General features: G+C 51.2%; 1 protein-coding gene across 1 annotated transcript in view; it reads right to left on the reverse strand.

Moving 5' to 3' along the window:
- Positions 1–21,751, reverse strand: part of mlh3 (mutL homolog 3 (E. coli)) — a 133,099-nt gene that overhangs the window by 11,030 nt on the left and 100,318 nt on the right. Inside the window, exons 7-9 of the mRNA XM_041214241.1 lie at positions 12,687–12,758; positions 4,555–4,663; positions 4,107–4,266 (exon numbers count right to left, since the gene is read on the reverse strand). Coding sequence (XP_041070175.1) covers positions 4,107–4,266; positions 4,555–4,663; positions 12,687–12,758 — 341 coding nt within the window. The remainder of the gene's footprint in view (positions 1–4,106; positions 4,267–4,554; positions 4,664–12,686; positions 12,759–21,751) is intronic.

A 21,751-nucleotide genomic window follows, 5' to 3' on the forward strand; every position in this document is an offset into this window, starting at 1 on the left:
AAGGCTGAGAGGAGACTTGATAGAGGTATTCCAAGATCCTGAGGGGTCTGCACAGGGTAAATAAAGAGAAACTGTTCCCACTCAAGAGAGCATCAAGAACTATGGGGCACAGATTCAAAATAATTGGCAAAAGGAGTACATTTTGATGTGAGGAAAACTTTTTTCACCCAGAGAGTGGTTGGAGTCTAGAACAAACTTCTTGAAAGGGTGGTGGAGGCAGATTCGATCGAGGTATTCAAAAGCGAATTGGTTTGTTACCTGTAAAGAGGTGCAAGGTTACGGGGATAAGGCAGGGGAGTGGGACTAGGTGGAATGCTCTTTCAGAGAGTCAGTGCAGTCTTCATGGGTCAAATGCCCTCTTTCTGCCCTGTAAAGATACTGTGATACCTGGAAGACCGCAAGGTTTCAAATGTAAGGGAAGTGGCAGCTCTGGCAGACAGGTATGATACATCACATAGGCTGCTAGGGGGCAGTAGATCTCCATTTATAAACCCAAAGGGAAACAGAATAGAAGACTCTATAGCTTTAGGGAGAAGGCAGAGGCTGTTCCAGTCAATTAAAATGATAGAGAATAAAAATGATGGAAAGAAACTTGTATGCTTTTATTGCCAAAAGACAAAGGCATATAAAAGCAAACTTATGGAAGCGGAACAGTAAACTGGTGATAGTAGCAGGGATGCATAAGAAGTCTTCAGAAATGGTTACACCAGAAAAGGAAATAGGGGTTAAAACTGTGGCATGGGTGAAAACCACAAGAATTTCCACAGAGAATGCAGCACAAGAAAGTAAAGATTGTGAGAAACCCATTGCATCTAATGTTTAATCAGTGGGAATAGATAGGTATGAAAAGGATTATAAGGGGTTTATATTTGAAGGGGAAGTCACTCCATTTTTGTCAAAGAAAAGAACGCAGAAAAATTGTTATCCTGGGAGATACTGGTTTGGCTTAGAGCTTATTGTTAGCAAAGGATTTAGATATTTCTTCAGAAAGGTCGCTGAATCAGAGTGTATTAATATAGGGTATTGATGGGAAGTGTGTGCTTTCACATTGTAAAAAATGAATTTAATTTGCGCTCTGATGGCCTTGTGTGGTTGGAATTGTTCTGAAATTACTTATTAAAATACAGATTTTATATTAAGAAAGTATATACAATGATGTTTTTCCACAATTTGGGACAGTATGCCACAATTCAGAGATGGTTTCTGAGAGTAAAAACTCCTCACTTATCTGTGATCCAGTTAAGACACAAACTGATGCAAGAAAAATTACTGATGGTAAGGGACAGTATAGAGACAGCAAAAACGTCTGCAGGATTTCCAAATCAAAGTTTGGCACAGAAAGGACTGAGACTTCATCATAACCCTAAAGGGCTAATGACAGTTAACACCGAATTAAATGGTGTGGTCTTTTCTGAGCTAGCACAATAATTAACCATGCCTCTCAGATATACATGATACAGATGAAAAAATTCACTGAGTTTAAAAAGCCAGTAACAATCTCAAAGTGACTGGAATAAAGTAATTTGTGAATTGCATGGAAGACTCAAAGTCTTAGAAAGAAAATTCAAGATCCAAAATGAAGAGGCCAATGATATTGCTGGGAAAGAATTAAATAAGGCACGTTCTGCATGGGATCAAGAAAAACTGAAAGATAACAAATTGTTTAAAGATTAGATCAAACAAGAATATTAAATCTTTCTGCTTGAGCATAAAAAGCATCTTGAAAATATTCTCAAAGTAGTGAAGGAAGATTCTGATCAAAGAGGGAATGAGTTGTTGTCACAAGAAACCATTTTGAACTTATCTCAAAAAGAGAATTTAAAATGTGTATGTCTGAAAAATGAACTTAACAATGGAATTACAACCACAGCTAACAAAGAGGGTGGTGATACTTTGACTGTGGACTTAGCTAAGACATTCTTTGCAGAGTTAAACAATAGGCATAGGAAATATAGAACTATCATAACTCAGAGCCTAAGTTATTTAACTCCTGCTAATCCTACTTGACCCAAACAAAAGCAAGTGCATGTGACAAGTCTTTATAACGTCGTAAATACGATGTGTGTAATTGTGGTAAAAATGAAAAGGTTATCTGTACAGTATGTAATAAGCTATCTGTTAAAGGTTTATGAGGATAAGAACTTGTTGTATTTTCAAAGCCATTATATAGAAACCTTCGCTATGGTGAAGCTTTCTTTTTCCCCAAGGGAAGGTGTTAAGAAATGCAAACTTTCCTGTCTCTTCAGACGGTGGCCGAGGACTACGTGTCTCAGAATGCCCTAGTGTGTGTGTGCGTGGAGTGGGACAGGCCACACATACTCAATGTTCCAGGTTCTTCAGGGGCTGTTGCAGATCACCAGGGCACCTGCATGGTCATAGTGACACTGAAATCTTACCATGGGACTCGTGGGAGCAGATAAAGGTAAACCCAGGTGACTGGGTGTGCTGAGAGACAGAGAAGAGGCTCCAGGCAGCAAAGGTGTTGCTGAAGCTCAGGAAAATTCCAGCAGCTGTTTGTAGCTTGTGCAATTGGGCATCAGGAGAAATCCTGGGGAGCTAAGGAGGTGTTGGAAGACCACAAGCTCCGTGCTGCCGAGAGGGTTAGGGCTCAGCAAAAGCCCTCGGAGCCCCTGATAATTTGCTGCAGCTGGAGATTGAACCATCAGTGAAATCCAGGAGCAGCACCAGCAATGAAGCCAGCTGTCTGCTAAAGGACTGAAATTTTGCCAGTAATTAGTTGCTGGAGTTCAGCTTTGTGAATCCCGTGGATCGCAATCTCAGAAGAGATTGAACCATCAGGATGTTAGCGGTCACTGAGGCAATCCGAGTTAGAACGGCTTTTGAGGGAATTCAGAGGCAAGAAATTCGAAAGTGAACAGTGGGAGGCAGAGTTTTAATAGAATTTGGTGATTCTCAGTGGTCCTTGACATCTGGGTGGGCTGCTGAGAAATTCTGCCATTTAATGCGCAGGGTGCTCGACCACGGTTTGCCTGTTAATTCATATTTACCTCATGTTAATTCTTAACGTTAAGTTAAAAGATAGATATTGTAAATTGTTTTACTTTTCTGACTTTGTATAGTAAAGTTTATTTTGTTTGTTTAAAACTGTGGAATCTTGTGGCTTTTATTCTCTTTGTAAGTACCTGGGATTTCAAACTTTGTCTATTTAAACAAAAACTAACTGGTCCCTAACTGGATCGTAACCTTCCACTTCAATAACCTATTAACATCAGCTTCCTTAAACTGCTGCTGAAACCCTCATCTGTGCCTTTGTTACCTCTAGACTCAATTATTCCAACGTAGTCTCAGCTGGTCTCCCACATTCTACCTTCTGCAAACTTGAGGTCATCCAAAACTATGCTGCCTGTGTCTTAACTCGCAAGAAGTCCCAGTCACCTATCACCCCTGTGCTTCCAGACCTACAGGCTTCCAAATAAGCACACCTCAATTTTAAAATGTGCTTGTTGACAGATCCCTCCATGGCCTCCCCCTCCTTTTTTCTACCCCCAAACCCTCCATGATATCCTGGCCTCTTGTGCACCTCTGATTTTAATCATTCAACCCTTGGTGGCCATGTCTTCAACATTCTAGGCGCTGTCAACTGGAACTTCCTCCCTAAACCATTCTACATACTCTCTTCCTTTAAAACACTCTCTAAAATCTCTGCTTGCAAGTTTTTGGTCATCTTCCCTCAGTGTCAAATCTTGGTTGATAATACTCCTGTGAATCACCTTGGGGCATTTTATTACTGCTATATGAATGTGACTTGTTGCTATTATTGTTGTATCACAGTGATCTACCAACCCTGGAGGGGCACAGAACTGTACCTGAGGATGAGTCAGTTCTACGGATCTGTAGCTGGGACTCTGCGTGTTGAGGAGGACTAAACTCTTGAAATCTTAGTGTCCCTCAAAATCCCAGTCTCCATAAATCTACAGTATTTGACACAGCACTGACTGGCAGTGGAAGGTGAGCTACATTGCAGCAAGAATGTTCCTGCATTGAGCAGGGAGCTGAGTGGCTCAATGCCTTTGCCCTGCCCCAATATTAATAATGTTTCCTTAAGTTGCACAGGAGGTAAGAGTGAGGAAAGGGAAGGTCCTTGCCTTCAGAATGGTTTGAGTAACTGGCAGCCGCCCCCTCCGGATCTCATTGGCTTCTTTTTCTATGAAACAGGCTGGCACCTTCTTGACCAGTATCCCAGGACTCTCGGCATCTCGGAACTCTACCTGCACTCCGGCAGCCTCCAGCTGCTTCCTGTACAAACTGTTGAGAATATACAGAAAATATTAATCAGAAACCTGCTTCAACCAATGGTACAATGTTGACTGGTGGCCCAAGGTGGGCGAATGTTTGGCCGTTGGATGCCAGGGAACCTTCCGGCCACTCTACCACAGCTGTTGGTACCCTACTGGCTCCTGTTTACTAACAGCACCACGCACACTGCCTGACACCACACCTAGCAGTAGAGATGGTAATGATGGTGCCTCTGCTCTGCTCCAAAACAAACTGTCTCATACTGAGACTTTCATATTCCATCAGTCTATCACTAACCGTAAAAGCCTGGCTTCGTCCTGCGTGCAACTGATCTCCATTGGTGGGCATACTGTAGAGGTACACAGCTTCCTATGACCAGCTGTCTCCGGCACCATCTCATAGCTATCTGCAGATACAAATTAAAGAAACAAAGAGCATTCAGGCAGTATATAGCACCTTTATTGTAATGAAATATCCCAAGGTGCTTCATTATAAAACAAAGTCTGCCACCAAGCCACATAGGGAGAGATTAGGTCAGGTGACCAAAAGCTTGGTCAAAGAGGGAGGTTTTACAGTGTCTTATAGGAGGAAAGTGAGGAGGAAAGGCAGAGAGATGTGGAGGGCCTATGCAACTGAAGAAAAGGTCACCAACTGATTATAACTGGAAAGGCAGAAGAGGCCACAATTGGAGGAGCGCAGAGACAGGGAAGAGCGAGGCCATAGAGGGATTTAAAAACAAGGGCAAGAATTTTAAAATCCAGATGTTGCCTAACTAGGAGCCAATGTAGGTCAGCGAGCACAGGGGTGATAGGGGAATACAACTTGCTGCAAGTTAAAATGGATAGCAGAGTTTGGATAACCACAAGTTTACGGAGGGTAGAATGTGGGAGACCAGTCAGGAGTGCGTTGGAATAGTCACGTCTCGAGGTAACAAAGGCATAGATGAGGGTTTCAGCAGCAGATGAGCTGAGACAGGGGTGAAGCCAGGTGATGTTACAGAGGTGGAAACAGGCAGTCTTGTGATGGCACACATGTGAGATTGGAAGCTCATCTCTGCATCAAATCAAGTGCTGTAACCTGCAAGGCTACAGACTGGGCACTGGAAGGTGGGATTAGAATGGACAGCTAGTGTTTTCAGCTGGTACAGAAATTATGGGCTGAATGGCCTCTTTCTGAGCTGTAACTTTATGGTTCTCCGATGACACCAAGGCAAACAGACTAGTTTAATCTCAGACTGTTACCAAGGAGAGAACTAGAGTCAGTCTCTAGGGAACAATTTGGAGCAGCAACCAAAGGCTTCAGTCCTCCCAATATTTAACTGGAAGAAAATTCTGCTCATCCAGTATGGGATGTTAGATTAGCAACAGTGCAGTCATCGAGAGAGCTGGGCATTGTCAACATACATGTGAAAACTGTTACGATTGAGGTGGGACGAGTGCACTGTCTGTCTCTAGATCCCTACTCCATGCTCACAACATATATTTCAATGATTTCTCTAGCTAGCTATATGGCCAAATACGTGCTTTACCTATTAATCTCAGAATGACCACTCAATGCCCAGGTTTCTTCAATAAACAACAAAATTATTAGTTTATTATAAAACCAGTCTTGTCAAGTAGAAAGCAAAGGTTATTAACAGTATGAAATAGGAAGGTATAATAATTACTTTCTAAATACTCTCTCACCAAAAATTAAATAAAACAGAGGAATTCTGCCAGAAGGTTAAAAGTCAATGGCTCAAGGGAAATGGACAGAAGACAGAGTTCTTGAAATGGCGTCGGGGTTATACGGTTGGTTTTCTCAGCGCCGCTCTGCAAAACAATCAATGACTCTTGCACTGCTTTTCAGGCCAACTCAAGGACATCTTGAAAGTATCAACTACAGAACATAGAGCAACTTAGGAGCAGCTTCTATTCACTTCTGGCTTTGGACTGGCTCTGGAATGCCTAGAGCTGTGGTCGTCTTTACACAAGCAGCTGACCCTTTCTTCAAAATCCAAAAAGAACCCAGCTTTTAAATACATTTTCCTCAGGTGTTTTTTTTCAAAGCCATAAAACCACCATGTGACCACTTTTGTAAACAGTTCACCAGGGTCAAGAGGTTTCCAGCTCCTTTAAAACTGCTCAATTACCCTTTCTTGTAAATGCTGTCTTTTCTAGGAATAGCAGCAATCAGCGTGATTGCATTAACCCTTTAAGGGACAGTGTCTTTTAAAGAACACAAATTCTTCCAGAATGTTCTTGGTCTTTGAAGATGAACCCTTTTCCATGACAAAACGACTGATGTCAGCAAGGAGCAACACGTAGATGCAAATAGGAGGGGGCCAAGTATAGATCCTTGGGGACACCGGACGTAACGGTGCAAGAGTGGAAAGAGAAACCATTGAAAGATACTCTGGCTATGATTAGATAGATAAGAATGGAACATGATGTGAGCATTTCCACCCAGCTGGACCCAATGGAGATGTGTTGGAGGAGGATGGTGTGGTCAGCCATGGCAAAGGCTGCAGACAGGTCGAGAAGAAGGGAAATCATCTTCGTCACAGTCACAGGTCACAGATCAAAGCAGCGCACCTATCTTTAGTATCCAGTCTAGTCTGTGTATGATCTCAGCCCCACACAATGTGGCTCTTATTTATGGGCAACTGCACGTAGTCAATGGAAAGATCCTGAATCGATCCCGTGCCTGTCATCTCCTCAGGATATTCCAAAGCGCTTCACGGCTGGCTAATTGGTGAGTATCTGGTAAGTGATTAAAGTTTATTCTATTCCTAAGGCTCAGAATAGTATATTTTGAGCGAGAGGTGAGCAGAGGAGGATAAAAGGTGCGGATTGAGAGGCCTAGCCCCAGTGAGACCAACGGAGGAGTGACGTCACAAACCACAATGTGACATGAGTGCAGGGCAAGCCGCTGATTGCTGATTAGGATTGGTGAGTATTTCTAGTCTTAAAGTAAAAGTAAGGTCTTTAGTTTGTGTTTAGGTCCCTAGTCTTTCTTTTCTCTCTTTTTCTTAAAAATAGCTTGTTAAGTATAAGGTCGATACTGGTGTAAAAAAAAATAATTACAATAAAGTGTAAAAAGCAGGGGATTCTTCAATTGTAAAGAACAGGGATACTTGAGTAATTAATTAAATAAAATATGATAGTGATGGCAGGATGGACGATGTGTTGCTCCTGCTGCATGTGGAAGTTGCTGGACACCAAGGTGATCCAGAGCAAACACACCCATAAATGTTTGCAGCTGAGGAACTTTGGATCCGAGTTAAGGAGCTGGAGTCCGAGCTGCAGACATTGGGCCACGTCAGGGAAGGGGATAATTACCTGGACACTTTGCTCCAGGAGGTGCTCACACCTCTCAGATTAGGTTGTTCAAATTTAGTCTGTGGTCAGGGACAGGAGGGTATGACTGCAGGTGAAGCAGGTATGAGTCCCAGAGGGCATCGTTCAAGGAGCCTCGGCCCCTGCAATTGTCCAACAGTTATGAGGTTCTTGCAAGCTGTGTGGACAAGGACAGGCACTGCAGGGAGGATGAGCAAACTGACCATAACACCATGGTACAGGGCGCCATTCAAGTGGGAGGAGGAAATAGGAGTGTAGTAGTGGTAGAGGACAGTATAATTAGGGGGATAGATACTATTCTCTGCAGCCGTGAGTGTGAGTCCCGAAGGCTGTGTTGCCTGCTGGTACCAGGGTTAAAGACATTGCCTCAGGGCTGGAGAGGAACTTGGAGTGGGAGGGGGGAGGGGAAGGATCCAGTTGTCATCGCCTGCAATGGTACCAATGATGTTGATAAGACTGGAAAGGAGGTTCTGCTGAAAGAATTTGAACAATTAGGAGATACATTAAAAAGCAGAACCTCCAAGGTAATAATCTTGGGATTACTACCTGAGCCATAGGTAAACTGGCATAAATAAAGTCAAGGAGTTAGATGTTTGGCTCAGAGATTGGTGCAGGAGGAATGGGTTTCAGTTCATGGGGCACTGGCATCAGTACTGGGATAGAAGGGAGCTGTTCCAGTAGGACGGGCTTCACTTGTCCCATGCTGGGACCAATGTCCTGGTGAATCGAATAACTAGGGCTGTAGAGAGGGCGTTAGACTAAACAGAGGGGGCAGGGTTCTGGAAAGGGGATAAGTAGGCTTACAAAGCAAAATGTTATGGCGGCCTTGCAGGGCAGCTATTTAGGTAATGATACCCAGAGTGTGACAGGAAGGGACAGAGTGTACAAACATTGAAAAAACAGCAGCAAATAGGGTCAAAGGGAGGAAAATGGTAAAAAGGCAAAATTAATGGCTTTTTACTTAAATGCACTTGGTATTTGGGACAAAACAAATGAATTAACAACACAAATAATGGGTATGATCTTATAGCCACTACAGAGACATGATTACAAGGAGATCAAAGCTGGGAACTAAATATTCAGGGGTATGTGACTTTTCAAAAGGACAGGTAAGATGGAAAGGGTGGTGGGGTAGCTTTGTTATTATGAGATGGAATAAGTCCGATAGCAAGAAAGGATCTTGGATCGTTAGATGTAGAATCCATATTGGTAAATTGGTGAAGGTAAGAAATATGAAGAGGAAGAAGACACTGGTGGGAGTAGTCTGCAGGCCCCCTAACAGTAGCTATACTGTAGGACAGAGAATAAATCAGGAGACAGTGAGGACATGTAAAAAAGGCAGTACATTATTCACAGCTGACTTTAATCTTCATGTAGGTTGGGAAAATCAAATTAGCAGAGGTAGCTACGAGCAAGAATTCATAGTGTATTTGGGACAGTTCTGTAGAATAATATGTTGTGGATCCAACCAGGGATCAGGCTATTTTGGATCTGGTAATGTGTAATGAGGCAGGTTTAATAAATGATCTCAGAGTAAAAGATCCCCTAGGAAACAGTGACCATAACATGGTAGAATTTAGCATTCAGTTTGAGAGTGAGAAACCTGGGTCAGAAACAAATGTGCTAAACTTAAATAAGGGGAATTACAAAGGAATGAGGGCAGAGTTGGCTGGAGTGGACTGGGAAAGGAGTTTAGCAGAAAAGACAGTTGATGAACAATGGCAGACGTTTAAGAAAAGAGTTCATGACTCACAACAAAGAGATATCCCAGTGAGGAAGCAGGATTCTAGGAAGGGGATAAACCATGGTTAACCAAGGAGGTTAAGTCAGAAGATGAGTCATACGGACTCGAAACGTTAACTCTGTTTTTCTCTCCACAGATGCTGTCAGACCTGCTGAGTTTTTCCAGCATTTTCTGTTTTTGTTTCAGATTTGCAGCATCTGCAGTATTTTGCTTTTACTTAAGGATTGTATGTTTTTTCTTTCAATTTGATACAACGTGGCAAAGATTAGTCAGAGGATTGGGCAAGTTTTAAAAACCAACAGGAGATGACCAAGAAAATAATAAAGAGGGAGAAAATAAACTTTGAGAAAATAAACTAGCAAATCATATAAAAACAGACAGTAAGAGCTTCTTTAAATATATGAAAAGGAAGAGAGAAGCCAAAGTGAACGGAGGCCCCTTAGAGAATGAAGCTGGGGAAATAATAATGGGGAACCAGGAGATGGCAGAGGAGTTGAATAAATACTTTGCTTCAGTCTTCACAGTAGAGGACACGAATAGCATTCCAAAAATACTAAACTGTCAAGGGGCAAAAGGGTGGGGGGAGGAAATAAATACAATAACTATCACTAGACAAAATGTACTTGGGAAACTAATGGGGCTAAAGGCCGAAAAGTCCCCTGGACCTGATGGGTTGCATCCTAGGATATTAAAGGAAGTAGCTACAGAGATAGTGGATGCACTGGTAGTAATCTTCCAAGAATCCTTAGATTCTGGAAAAGTCCCAGAGGATTGGAAAACTGCCAATGTAACACCCTTATTCAAAAAGAGAGGGAGACAAAAAAACAGGCAACTATAGGCCAGTTAGCTCAACATCTGTCATTGGGAAAATGTTAGAGTCTATTAGAAAGGATGTAATAGCAGAGCATTTAGAAATACATAATCTAATCAAGCAGAGTCAGCATGGCTTCATGAAGGGGAAATCATGCCTGACAAATTTATTAGAATTCTTTGACGAGGTAACAAGCAGGATTGATAAAGGGGAACCAGTAGATGTAATATATTTGGATTTCCAAAAGGCATTTGATAAGGCACTGCACATAAAGCTACTGAGTAAGATAAGAGCCCATGGTGTTGAAGGTGGTATATTAGCATGGATAGAGGATTGGCTAACTAATAGAAGACAGGGAGTCGGGATACAGGGGGCATTTTCAGGATGGTAACCTGTAACTAGTCGACCCCAGTGCTGGGGACACAATTATCTACAATATATATTAATAACTTGGATGAGGGAAATGAATGTACTATTGCCAAGTTTGCAGATGACACAAAAATAGGTGGGAAGGCAAGTGGTGAGGATGACACAAAGAATCTGCAGAGGGATATAGAGAGGTTAAGTGAGTGGGCAAAAACTCAGCAGATGGAATATAATGTGGGAAAATGTGAGGTTATGCACATTGGCAGGAAGAATAGAGGAGCTGAATATTATTTAAATGGAGAAAGACTGCAGAAAGCTGCAGCACAGAGGGATTTGGTGGCCCTCATGCATAAATCACAAAAAGCCAACATACAAGTTCAGCAAGTAATAGGTAAGGCAAGTGGAATGTTGGCCTTTATTTCAACAGGAATGGAGTATAAAAATAGGGAAGTCTTGCTAAAACTACACAAGGCACCAGTTAGACCACACCTAGAATACTGTGAACACTTTTGGTCCCCTTACCTAAGGGGAAATATACTGGCATTGGAGGCAGCCCAGAGAAGGTTCACTAGGTTGATCCCAGGTATGGAGGGATTTTATGAGGAGAGGTTGAATAGGTTGGGCCTGTACTCACAAGAGTTCAGAAGAAAAAGAGGCAACCTTATTGAAACATATAATAATCTTAAGGGGCTTGACAGGGTAGATGCTGAGAGGTTGTTTCCCCTTGTGGGAGTCTCAATCCAGAGACCATAATCTCAGAGTAAGGGGTTGCCAATTTAAGACAGAGATGAGGAGGAATTTCTTCTCTCAGAGGATAGTGAATCTGTGGAATTCTTTACCGCAGAGGGCTGTAGAGACTGGGTCATTAAGTATATTCAAGGCTGAGAGAGACAGATTTTTAATCGGTGCGGGAATCAAGGGTTATGGGGAAAAGGCAGCAAAGCAGAGTTGAGGATTATCAGATCAACCTCAATCTCATTGAATGGCAGAACAGATTCAATGGGCCAAATGGCCTACTTCTCCTCCTACATCTTACGGTCTAAGTACTTTTTAAAATCTCATCACTTGCAGTGTCAGGAAACGTGGTAGTAAGAAGCCAGAAACAGCAATGAGCAGTCAGTCAGCGGATGCTGTCAGGCCTGCTGACTAATTCCAGAGTAAGTCAGGGTCTTAGTTTACATCTGATCCAAAAAACTGACCCTCCGACAGTGCGACACCCTCAGTCCTGACCCTCCGACAGTGTGACGCTCTCTCAATCCTGACCCTCTGACAGTGCAACGCTCCCTCAGTCCTGACCCTCCGACAGTGCGGTGCTCCCTCAGTACTGACCCTCCGACAGTGCAGCACTCCGTCATTACTGAAGCTATGACAGTGTGGCGCTCCCTCAGTACTGAACCTGCAACGGTGCAGCACTCCCTCAGTACTGACGCTCTGACAGTGCAGCACTCCCTCAGTACTGAACCTGCAACAGTGCAGCACTCCCTCAGTACTGACACTCTGACAGTGCGGCGCCCCCTCAGTACTGACCCTCCGACAGTGTGACGCTCCCTCAGTACTGACCCTCCGACAGTGTGGCGCTCTCTCAGTACTGACCCTCCGACAGTGTGGCGCTCTCTCAGTACTGACCCTCCGACAGTGCGGCACTCCCTCAGTACTGACGCTGTGACAGTGCGGCACTCCCTCAGTACTGACTCTCCGACAGTGTGACACTCCCTCAGTACTGACCCTCTGACGGTGTGGCACTCCCTCAGTACTGACCCTCTGACGGTGTGGCACTCCCTCAGTACTGACCCTCTGACGGTGTGGCACTCCCTCAGTACTGACCCTCTGACGGTGCGGCACTCCCTCAGTACTGACCCTCTGATGGTGTGGCTCTCCCTCAGTACTGACCCTCTGACGGTGTGGCTCTCCTTCAGTACTGACCCTCTGACGGTGTGGCTCTCCTTCAGTACTGACCCTCTGACGGTGTGGCTCTCCTTCAGTACTGACCCTCTGACGGTGTGGCTCTCCCTCAGTACTGACGCTCACACTCCCTCAGTGCTGGCACTTTAGTGTCTTAACCACGACTTTGAGCAGAATTCAACACAAATTAAACCTGGGCACAAAGGCATGCCTAAATCACTTATTTAAATCTAAAATATTAGTGCTGCTCCTTATTCAACTTCCTCACCAGAAATCAGCTGTTCCAGTCGCACTCGCTCATGGGCTGCGTGCTGATCGACCAACACCAGCAGATTACCCTCTGCAACACGAAACCTCCGGTTAGACACAAATATACCAATCCTCCCCGACACCAAACACACACCCCCCAACCAAACACACCCCAACACCCCGCACCCAAACACACCCCAACACCCCGCACCAAAACACACCCCCACACCCCCCAACCAAACACATCCCCACACCCCCCAACCAAACACACACCCGCACCCCGCACCCAAACACACCCCCACACCCCCCACCCAAACACACCCCACACCTCGCACCCAAACACACACCCACACCCCGCACCCAAACAAACCCCCTCACCCCCCTACCAAACACACCCACACACCCACCAACATTACACTCCCCTCACCTCGCACCCAAACACACACCCACACCCCGCACCCAAACACACACCCACACCCTCCAACCAAACACACCCCCCCACCCTGCACCCAAACACACATCCACACCCCGCACCCAAACACACATACACACCCCCCAACCAAACACACTCCCACCCCCCACGCACCCAAACACACACCCACACCCACCAACCAAACACACCCCCACACCCCGCACCCAAACACACCCCCACACCCCGCACCCAAACACACACCCACACCCCGCACCCAAACACACACCACCCCACTCCACACCCAAACACACACCCACACCCCGCACCCAAACACACACACCCCCACACCGCACCCAAACACACACCCGCACCCCGCACCCAAACACACACCCGCACCCCGCACCCAAACACACACCCACACCCCGCACCCAAACACACACCCACACCCCGCACCCAAACACACACCCACACACCGCACCCAAACACACACCCACACCCAAACACACCCCCGCACTCCGCACCCAAACACACACCCGCACCCCGCACCCAAACACACACCCGCACCCCGCACCCAAACACACACCCGCACCCCGCACCCAAACACACCCCCACACTCCGCACCCAAACACACCCACACACTCCGCACCCAAACACACCCCCACACTCCGCACCCAAACACACCCCCATACTCCGCACCCAAACACACCCCCACACTCCGCACCCAAACACACCCCCACACTCCGCACCCAAACACACCCCCACACTCCGCACCCAAACACACCCCCACACTCCGCACCCAAACACACCCCCCCACTCCAACCCCAAACACACATCCACACCCCGCACCCAAACACACCCCCACACCCCGCACCCAAACACACCCCAAACACCCCGCACCCAAACACACCCCCACACCCCGCACCCAAACACACCCCCACACCCCGCACCCAAACAAACATACACACCCCCCAACCAAACACACACCCCCCCAACCCCGCACCCAAACACGCCCCCACACCCCGCACCCAAACACACCGCCACACCCCCCAACCAAACACACCCCCACACCCCGCACCCAAACACACATATACACCCCCCAACCAAACACACACCCCACCCACCCCACACCCAAACACACCCCCACACCCCGCACCAAACACACACCCACACCCCCCAACCAAACACACCCCCACACCCCGCACCCAAACACACCCCCACACACCGCACCCAAACACACCCCCACACCCCGCACCCAAACACACCCCCACACCCCGCACCCAAACACACACCCACACCCCACACCCAAACACACATACACACCCCCCAACCAAACACACACCCCCCCCCACCCTGCACCCAAACACACACCCACACCCCGCACCCAAACACACACCGACATCCCCCAACCAAACACACCCCCACACCCCGCACACAAAACACACACCCACAACCCGCACCCAAACACACACCCACACCCCACACCCAAACACACACCCACACCCCCCAACCAAACACACCCCCACACCCCGCACCCAAACACACATACACACCCCGCACCCAAACGCACCACCCCACCCCGCACCCAAACACACATACACACCCCCCAACCAAACACACACCCCCCCCAACGCGCACCCAAACACACACCCACACCCCCCAACCAAACACACCCCCACACCCCGCACCCAAACACACACCCACACCCCCCCAACCAAACACACCCCCACACCCCGCACCCAAATACACATACACACCCCCCAACCAAACACACACCCACACCCCGCACCCAAACACACATACACACGCCCCAACCAAACACACACCCCCCCCACCCGGCACCCAAACACACACCTACACCCCGCACCCAAACACACATACACACCCCCCAACCAAACACACCTCCACACCCCGCACCCAAACACACATACACACCCCCCAACCAAACACACCCCCACACCCCGCACCCAAACACACATACACACCCCCAACCAAACACACCCACACAACCCCCAACCAAACACACACCCACACCCCCCAACCAAACACACACCCACACCCCACACCCAAACACACACCCACACCCCGCAACCAAACACACGCCCACACCCCACACCCAAACACACACCCACACCCCGCACCCAAACACACATCACCCCACTCCACACCCAAAGACACAACCACACCCTGCACCCAAACACACACCCACCCACTCCACACCCAAACACCGCACCCAAACACACACCCACACCCCGCACACAAACCCACCCCCACACGCCGCACCCAAACACACCCCCACACCCAAACACACCCCCACACCCAAACACACCCCCACACCCAAACACACCCCCACACCCAAACACACCCCCACACACCGCACCCAAACACACCCCCACACACCGCACCCAAACACACCCCCACACCCCGCACCCAAACACACCCCAACATTCCGCACCCAAACACACCCCCACGCCCCGCACCCAAACATACCCCCACACCCCGCACCCAAACACACCCCCACACCCAAACACACCCCCACACACCGCACCCAAACACACCCCCACACACCGCACCCAAACATACACCCACACCCCGCACCCAAACACACCCCCACACCCCCCACCCAAACACACCCCACACCTCGCACCCAAACACACACCCACACCCCGCACCCAAACACACCCCCACACCCCCCAACCAAACACACCCCCACACCCCGCACCCAAACACACCCCCACACCCCGCACCCAAACATACCCCCACACCCCGCACTCAAACACACCACCACACCCCGCACCCAAACACACATACACACCCCCAACCAAACACACACCCCACACCCCGCACCCAAACACACACCCACACCCTCCAACCAAACACACACTCCCCCCACCCTGCACCCAAACACACATCCACACCCCGCACCCAAACACACATACACACCCCCCAACCAAACACACACCCACCCCACCACGCACCCAAACACACACCCACACCCACCAACCAAACACACCTCCACACCCCGCACCCAAACACACATACACACCCCCAACCAAACACACCCACACAACCCCCAACCAAACACACACCCACACCCCCCAACCAAACACACACCCACACCCCACACCCAAACACACACCCACACCCCGCAACCAAACACACGCCCACACCCCACACCCAAACACACACCCACACCCGCACCCAAACACACATCACCCCACTCCACACCCAAAGACACAACCACACCCTGCACCCAAACACACACCCACCCACTCCACACCCAAACACACACCCACACCCCGCACCCAAACACACACCCACACCCCGCACACAAACCCACCCCCACACGCCGCACCCAAACACACCCCCACACCCAAACACACCCCCACACCCAAACACACCCCCACACCCAACCACACCCCCACACCCAAACACACCCCCACACACCGCACCCAAACACACCCCCACACACCGCACCCAAACACACACCCACACCCCACACCCAAACACACCCCAACATTCCGCACCCAAACACACCCCCACACTCCGCACCCAAACACACCCCCACACTCCGCACCCAAACACACACCCACACCCACCAACCAAACACACCCCCACACCCCGCACCCAAACACACACCCACACCCCGCACCCAAACACACACCCACACCCCACACCCAAACACACATACACACCCCCCAACCAAACACACACCCCCCCCCACCCTGCACCCAAACACACACCCACACCCCGCACCCAAACACACACCGACATCCCCCAACCAAACACACCCCCACACCCCGCACACAAAACACACAACCACAACCCGCACCCAAACACACACCCACACCCCACACCCAAACACACACCCACACCCCCCAACCAAACACACCCCCACACCCCGCACCCAAACACACATACACACCCCGCACCCAAACGCACCACCCCACCCCGCACCCAAACACACATACACACCCCCCAACCAAACACACACCCCCCCCAACGCGCACCCAAACACACACCCACACCCCCCAACCAAACACACCCCCACACCCCGCACCCAAACACACACCCACATCCCCCCAACCAAACACACCCCCACACCCCGCACCCAAATACACATACACACCCCCCAACCAAACACACACCCACACCCCGCACCCAAACACACATACACACGCCCCAACCAAACACACACCCCCCCCACCCGGCACCCAAACACACACCTACACCCCGCACCCAAACACACATACACACCCCCCAACCAAACACACCTCCACACCCCGCACCCAAACACACATACACACCCCCAACCAAACACACCCACACAACCCCCAACCAAACACACACCCACACCCCCCAACCAAACACACACCCACACCCCACACCCAAACACACACCCACACCCCGCAACCAAACACACGCCCACACCCCACACCCAAACACACACCCACACCCGCACCCAAACACACATCACCCCACTCCACACCCAAAGACACAACCACACCCTGCACCCAAACACACACCCACCCACTCCACACCCAAACCCCGCACCCAAACACACACCCACACCCCGCACACAAACCCACCCCCACACGCCGCACCCAAACACACCCCCACACCCAAACACACCCCCACACCCAAACACACCCCCACACCCAAACACACCCCCACACCCAAACACACCCCCACACACCGCACCCAAACACACCCCCACACACCGCACCCAAACACACCCCCACACCCCGCACCCAAACACACCCCAACATTCCGCACCCAAACACACCCCCACGCCCCGCACCCAAACATACCCCCACACCCCGCACCCAAACACACCCCCACACCCAAACACACCCCCACACACCGCACCCAAACACACCCCCACACACCGCACCCAAACATACACCCACACCCCGCACCCAAACACACCCCCACACCCCCCACCCAAACACACCCCACACCTCGCACCCAAACACACACCCACACCCCGCACCCAAACACACCCCCACACCCCCCAACCAAACACACCCCCACACCCCGCACCCAAACACACCCCCACACCCCGCACCCAAACATACCCCCACACCCCGCACTCAAACACACCACCACACCCCGCACCCAAACACACATACACACCCCCCAACCAAACACACACCCCCACACCCCGCACTCAAACACACCACCACACCCCGCACCCAAACACACACCCACACCCTCCAACCAAACACACACTCCCCCCACCCTGCACCCAAACACACATCCACACCCCGCACCCAAACACACATACACACCCCCCAACCAAACACACACCCACCCCACCACGCACCCAAACACACACCCACACCCACCAACCAAACACACCTCCACACCCCGCACCCAAACACACATACACACCCCCAACCAAACACACCCACACAACCCCCAACCAAACACACACCCACACCCCCCAACCAAACACACACCCACACCCCACACCCAAACACACACCCACACCCCGCAACCAAACACACGCCCACACCCCACACCCAAACACACACCCACACCCGCACCCAAACACACATCACCCCACTCCACACCCAAAGACACAACCACACCCTGCACCCAAACACACACCCACCCACTCCACACCCAAACACACACCCACACCCCGCACCCAAACACACACCCACACCCCGCACACAAACCCACCCCCACACGCCGCACCCAAACACACCCCCACACCCAAACACACCCCCACACCCAAACACACCCCCACACCCAAACACACCCCCACACCCAAACACACCCCCACACACCGCACCCAAACACACCCCCACACACCGCACCCAAACACACACCCACACCCCGCACCCAAACACACCCCAACATTCCGCACCCAAACACACCCCCACACTCCGCACCCAAACACACCCCCACACTCCGCACCCAAACACACACCCACACCCACCAACCAAACACACCCCCACACCCCGCACCCAAACACACACCCACACCCCGCACCCAAACACACACCCACACCCCACACCCAAACACACATACACACCCCCCAACCAAACACACACCCCCCCCCACCCTGCACCCAAACACACACCCACACCCCGCACCCAAACACACACCGACATCCCCCAACCAAACACACCCCCACACCCCGCACACAAAACACACAACCACAACCCGCACCCAAACACACACCCACACCCCACACCCAAACACACACCCACACCCCCCAACCAAACACACCCCCACACCCTGCACCCAAACACACATACACACCCCGCACCCAAACGCACCACCCCACCCCGCACCCAAACACACATACACACCCCCCAACCAAACACACACCCCCCCCAACGCGCACCCAAACACACACCCACACCCCCCAACCAAACACACCCCCACACCCCGCACCCAAACACACACCCACATCCCCCCAACCAAACACACCCCCACACCCCGCACCCAAATACACATACACACCCCCCAACCAAACACACACCCACACCCCGCACCCAAACACACATACACACGCCCCAACCAAACACACACCCCCCCCACCCGGCACCCAAACACACACCTACACCCCGCACCCAAACACACATACACACCCCCCAACCAAACACACCCCCACACCGCGCACCCAAACACACATACACACCCCCAACCAAACACACCCACACAACCCCCAACCAAACACACACCCACACCCCCCAACCAAACACACACCCACACCCCACACCCAAACACACACCCACACCCCGCAACCAAACACACGCCCACACCCCACACCCAAACACACACCCACACCCGCACCCAAACACACATCACCCCACTCCACACCCAAAGACACAACCACACCCTGCACCCAAACACACACCCACCCACTCCACACCCAAACCCCGCACCCAAACACACACCCACACCCCGCACACAAACCCACCCCCACACGCCGCACCCAAACACACCCCCACACCCAAACACACCCCCACACCCAAACACACCCCCACACCCAAACACACCCCCACACACCGCACCCAAACACACCCCCACACCCCGCACCCAAACACACACCCACACCCCGCACCCAAACACACCCCCACACCCCCCAACCAAACACACCCCCACACCCCGCACCCAAACACACCCCCACACCCCGCACCCAAACATACCCCCACACCCCGCACTCAAACACACCACCACACCCCGCACCCAAACACACATACACACCCCCCAACCAAACACACACCCCCACACCCCGCACCCAAACACACACCCACACCCTCCAACCAAACACACACTCCCCCCACCCTGCACCCAAACACACATCCACACCCCGCACCCAAACACACATACACACCCCCCAACCAAAAACACACCCACCCCACCACGCACCCAAACACACACCCACACCGACCAACCAAACACACCCCCACACCCCGCACCCAAACACACACCCACACCCCGCACCCAAACACACACCCACACCCACCAACCAAACACACCCCCACACCCCGCACCCAAACACACACCCACACCCCGCACCCAAACACACACCCACACCCCGCACCCAAACACACACCACCCCACCCCGCACCCAAACACACACCCACACCCCGCACCCAAACACACACACCCCCACACCGCACCCAAACACACACCCGCACCCCGCACCCAAACACACACCCGCACCCCGCACCCAAACACACACCCGCACCACGCACCCAAACAGACCCCCACACGCCGCACCCAAACACACCCCCACACCCAAACACACCCCCGCACTCCGCACCCAAACACACACCCGCACCCCGCACCCAAACACACACCCGCACCCCGCACCCAAACACACACCCGCACCCCGCACCCAAACACACCCCCACACTCTGCACCCAAACACACACCCACACTCAGCACCCAAACACACCCCCACACTCCGCACCCAAACACATCCCCACACTCCGCACCCAAACACACCCCCACACTCCGCACCCAAACACACCCCCATACTCCGCACCCAAACACACCCCCACACTCCGCACTCAAACACACCCCCACACTCCGCACCCAAACACACCCCCACACTCCGCACCCAAACACACCCCCACACTCCGCACCCAAACACACCCCCACACTCCGCACCCAAACACACCCCCACACTCCGCACCCAAACACACCCCCACACTCCGCACCCAAATACACCCCCACACTCCGCACCCAAACACACCCCCACACTCCGCACCCAAACACACCCCCACACTCCGCACCCAAACACACCCCCACACTCCGCACCCATACACCCACACCTCGCACCAACACACACCCCCCCACTCCAACCCCAAACACACATCCACACCCCGCACCCAAACACACCCCCACACCCCAACACACCCCCACACACCCCCACACCCCGCACCCAAACACACCCCAAACACCCCGCACCCAAACACACCCCCACACCCCGCACCCAAACACACCCCCACACCCCGCACCCAAACAAACATACACACCCCCCAACCAAACACACACCCCCCCAACCCCGCACCCAAACACGCCCCCACACCCCGCACCCAAACACACACCGCCACACCCCCCAACCAAACACACCCCCACACCCCGCACCCAAACACACATACACACCCCCCAACCAAACACACACCCCACCCACCCCACACCCAAAC

The sequence above is a fragment of the Carcharodon carcharias genome, chromosome 20 (genome assembly GCF_017639515.1).
Source record: "Carcharodon carcharias isolate sCarCar2 chromosome 20, sCarCar2.pri, whole genome shotgun sequence".
Classification (NCBI taxonomy): Eukaryota; Metazoa; Chordata; class Chondrichthyes; order Lamniformes; family Lamnidae; genus Carcharodon; species Carcharodon carcharias.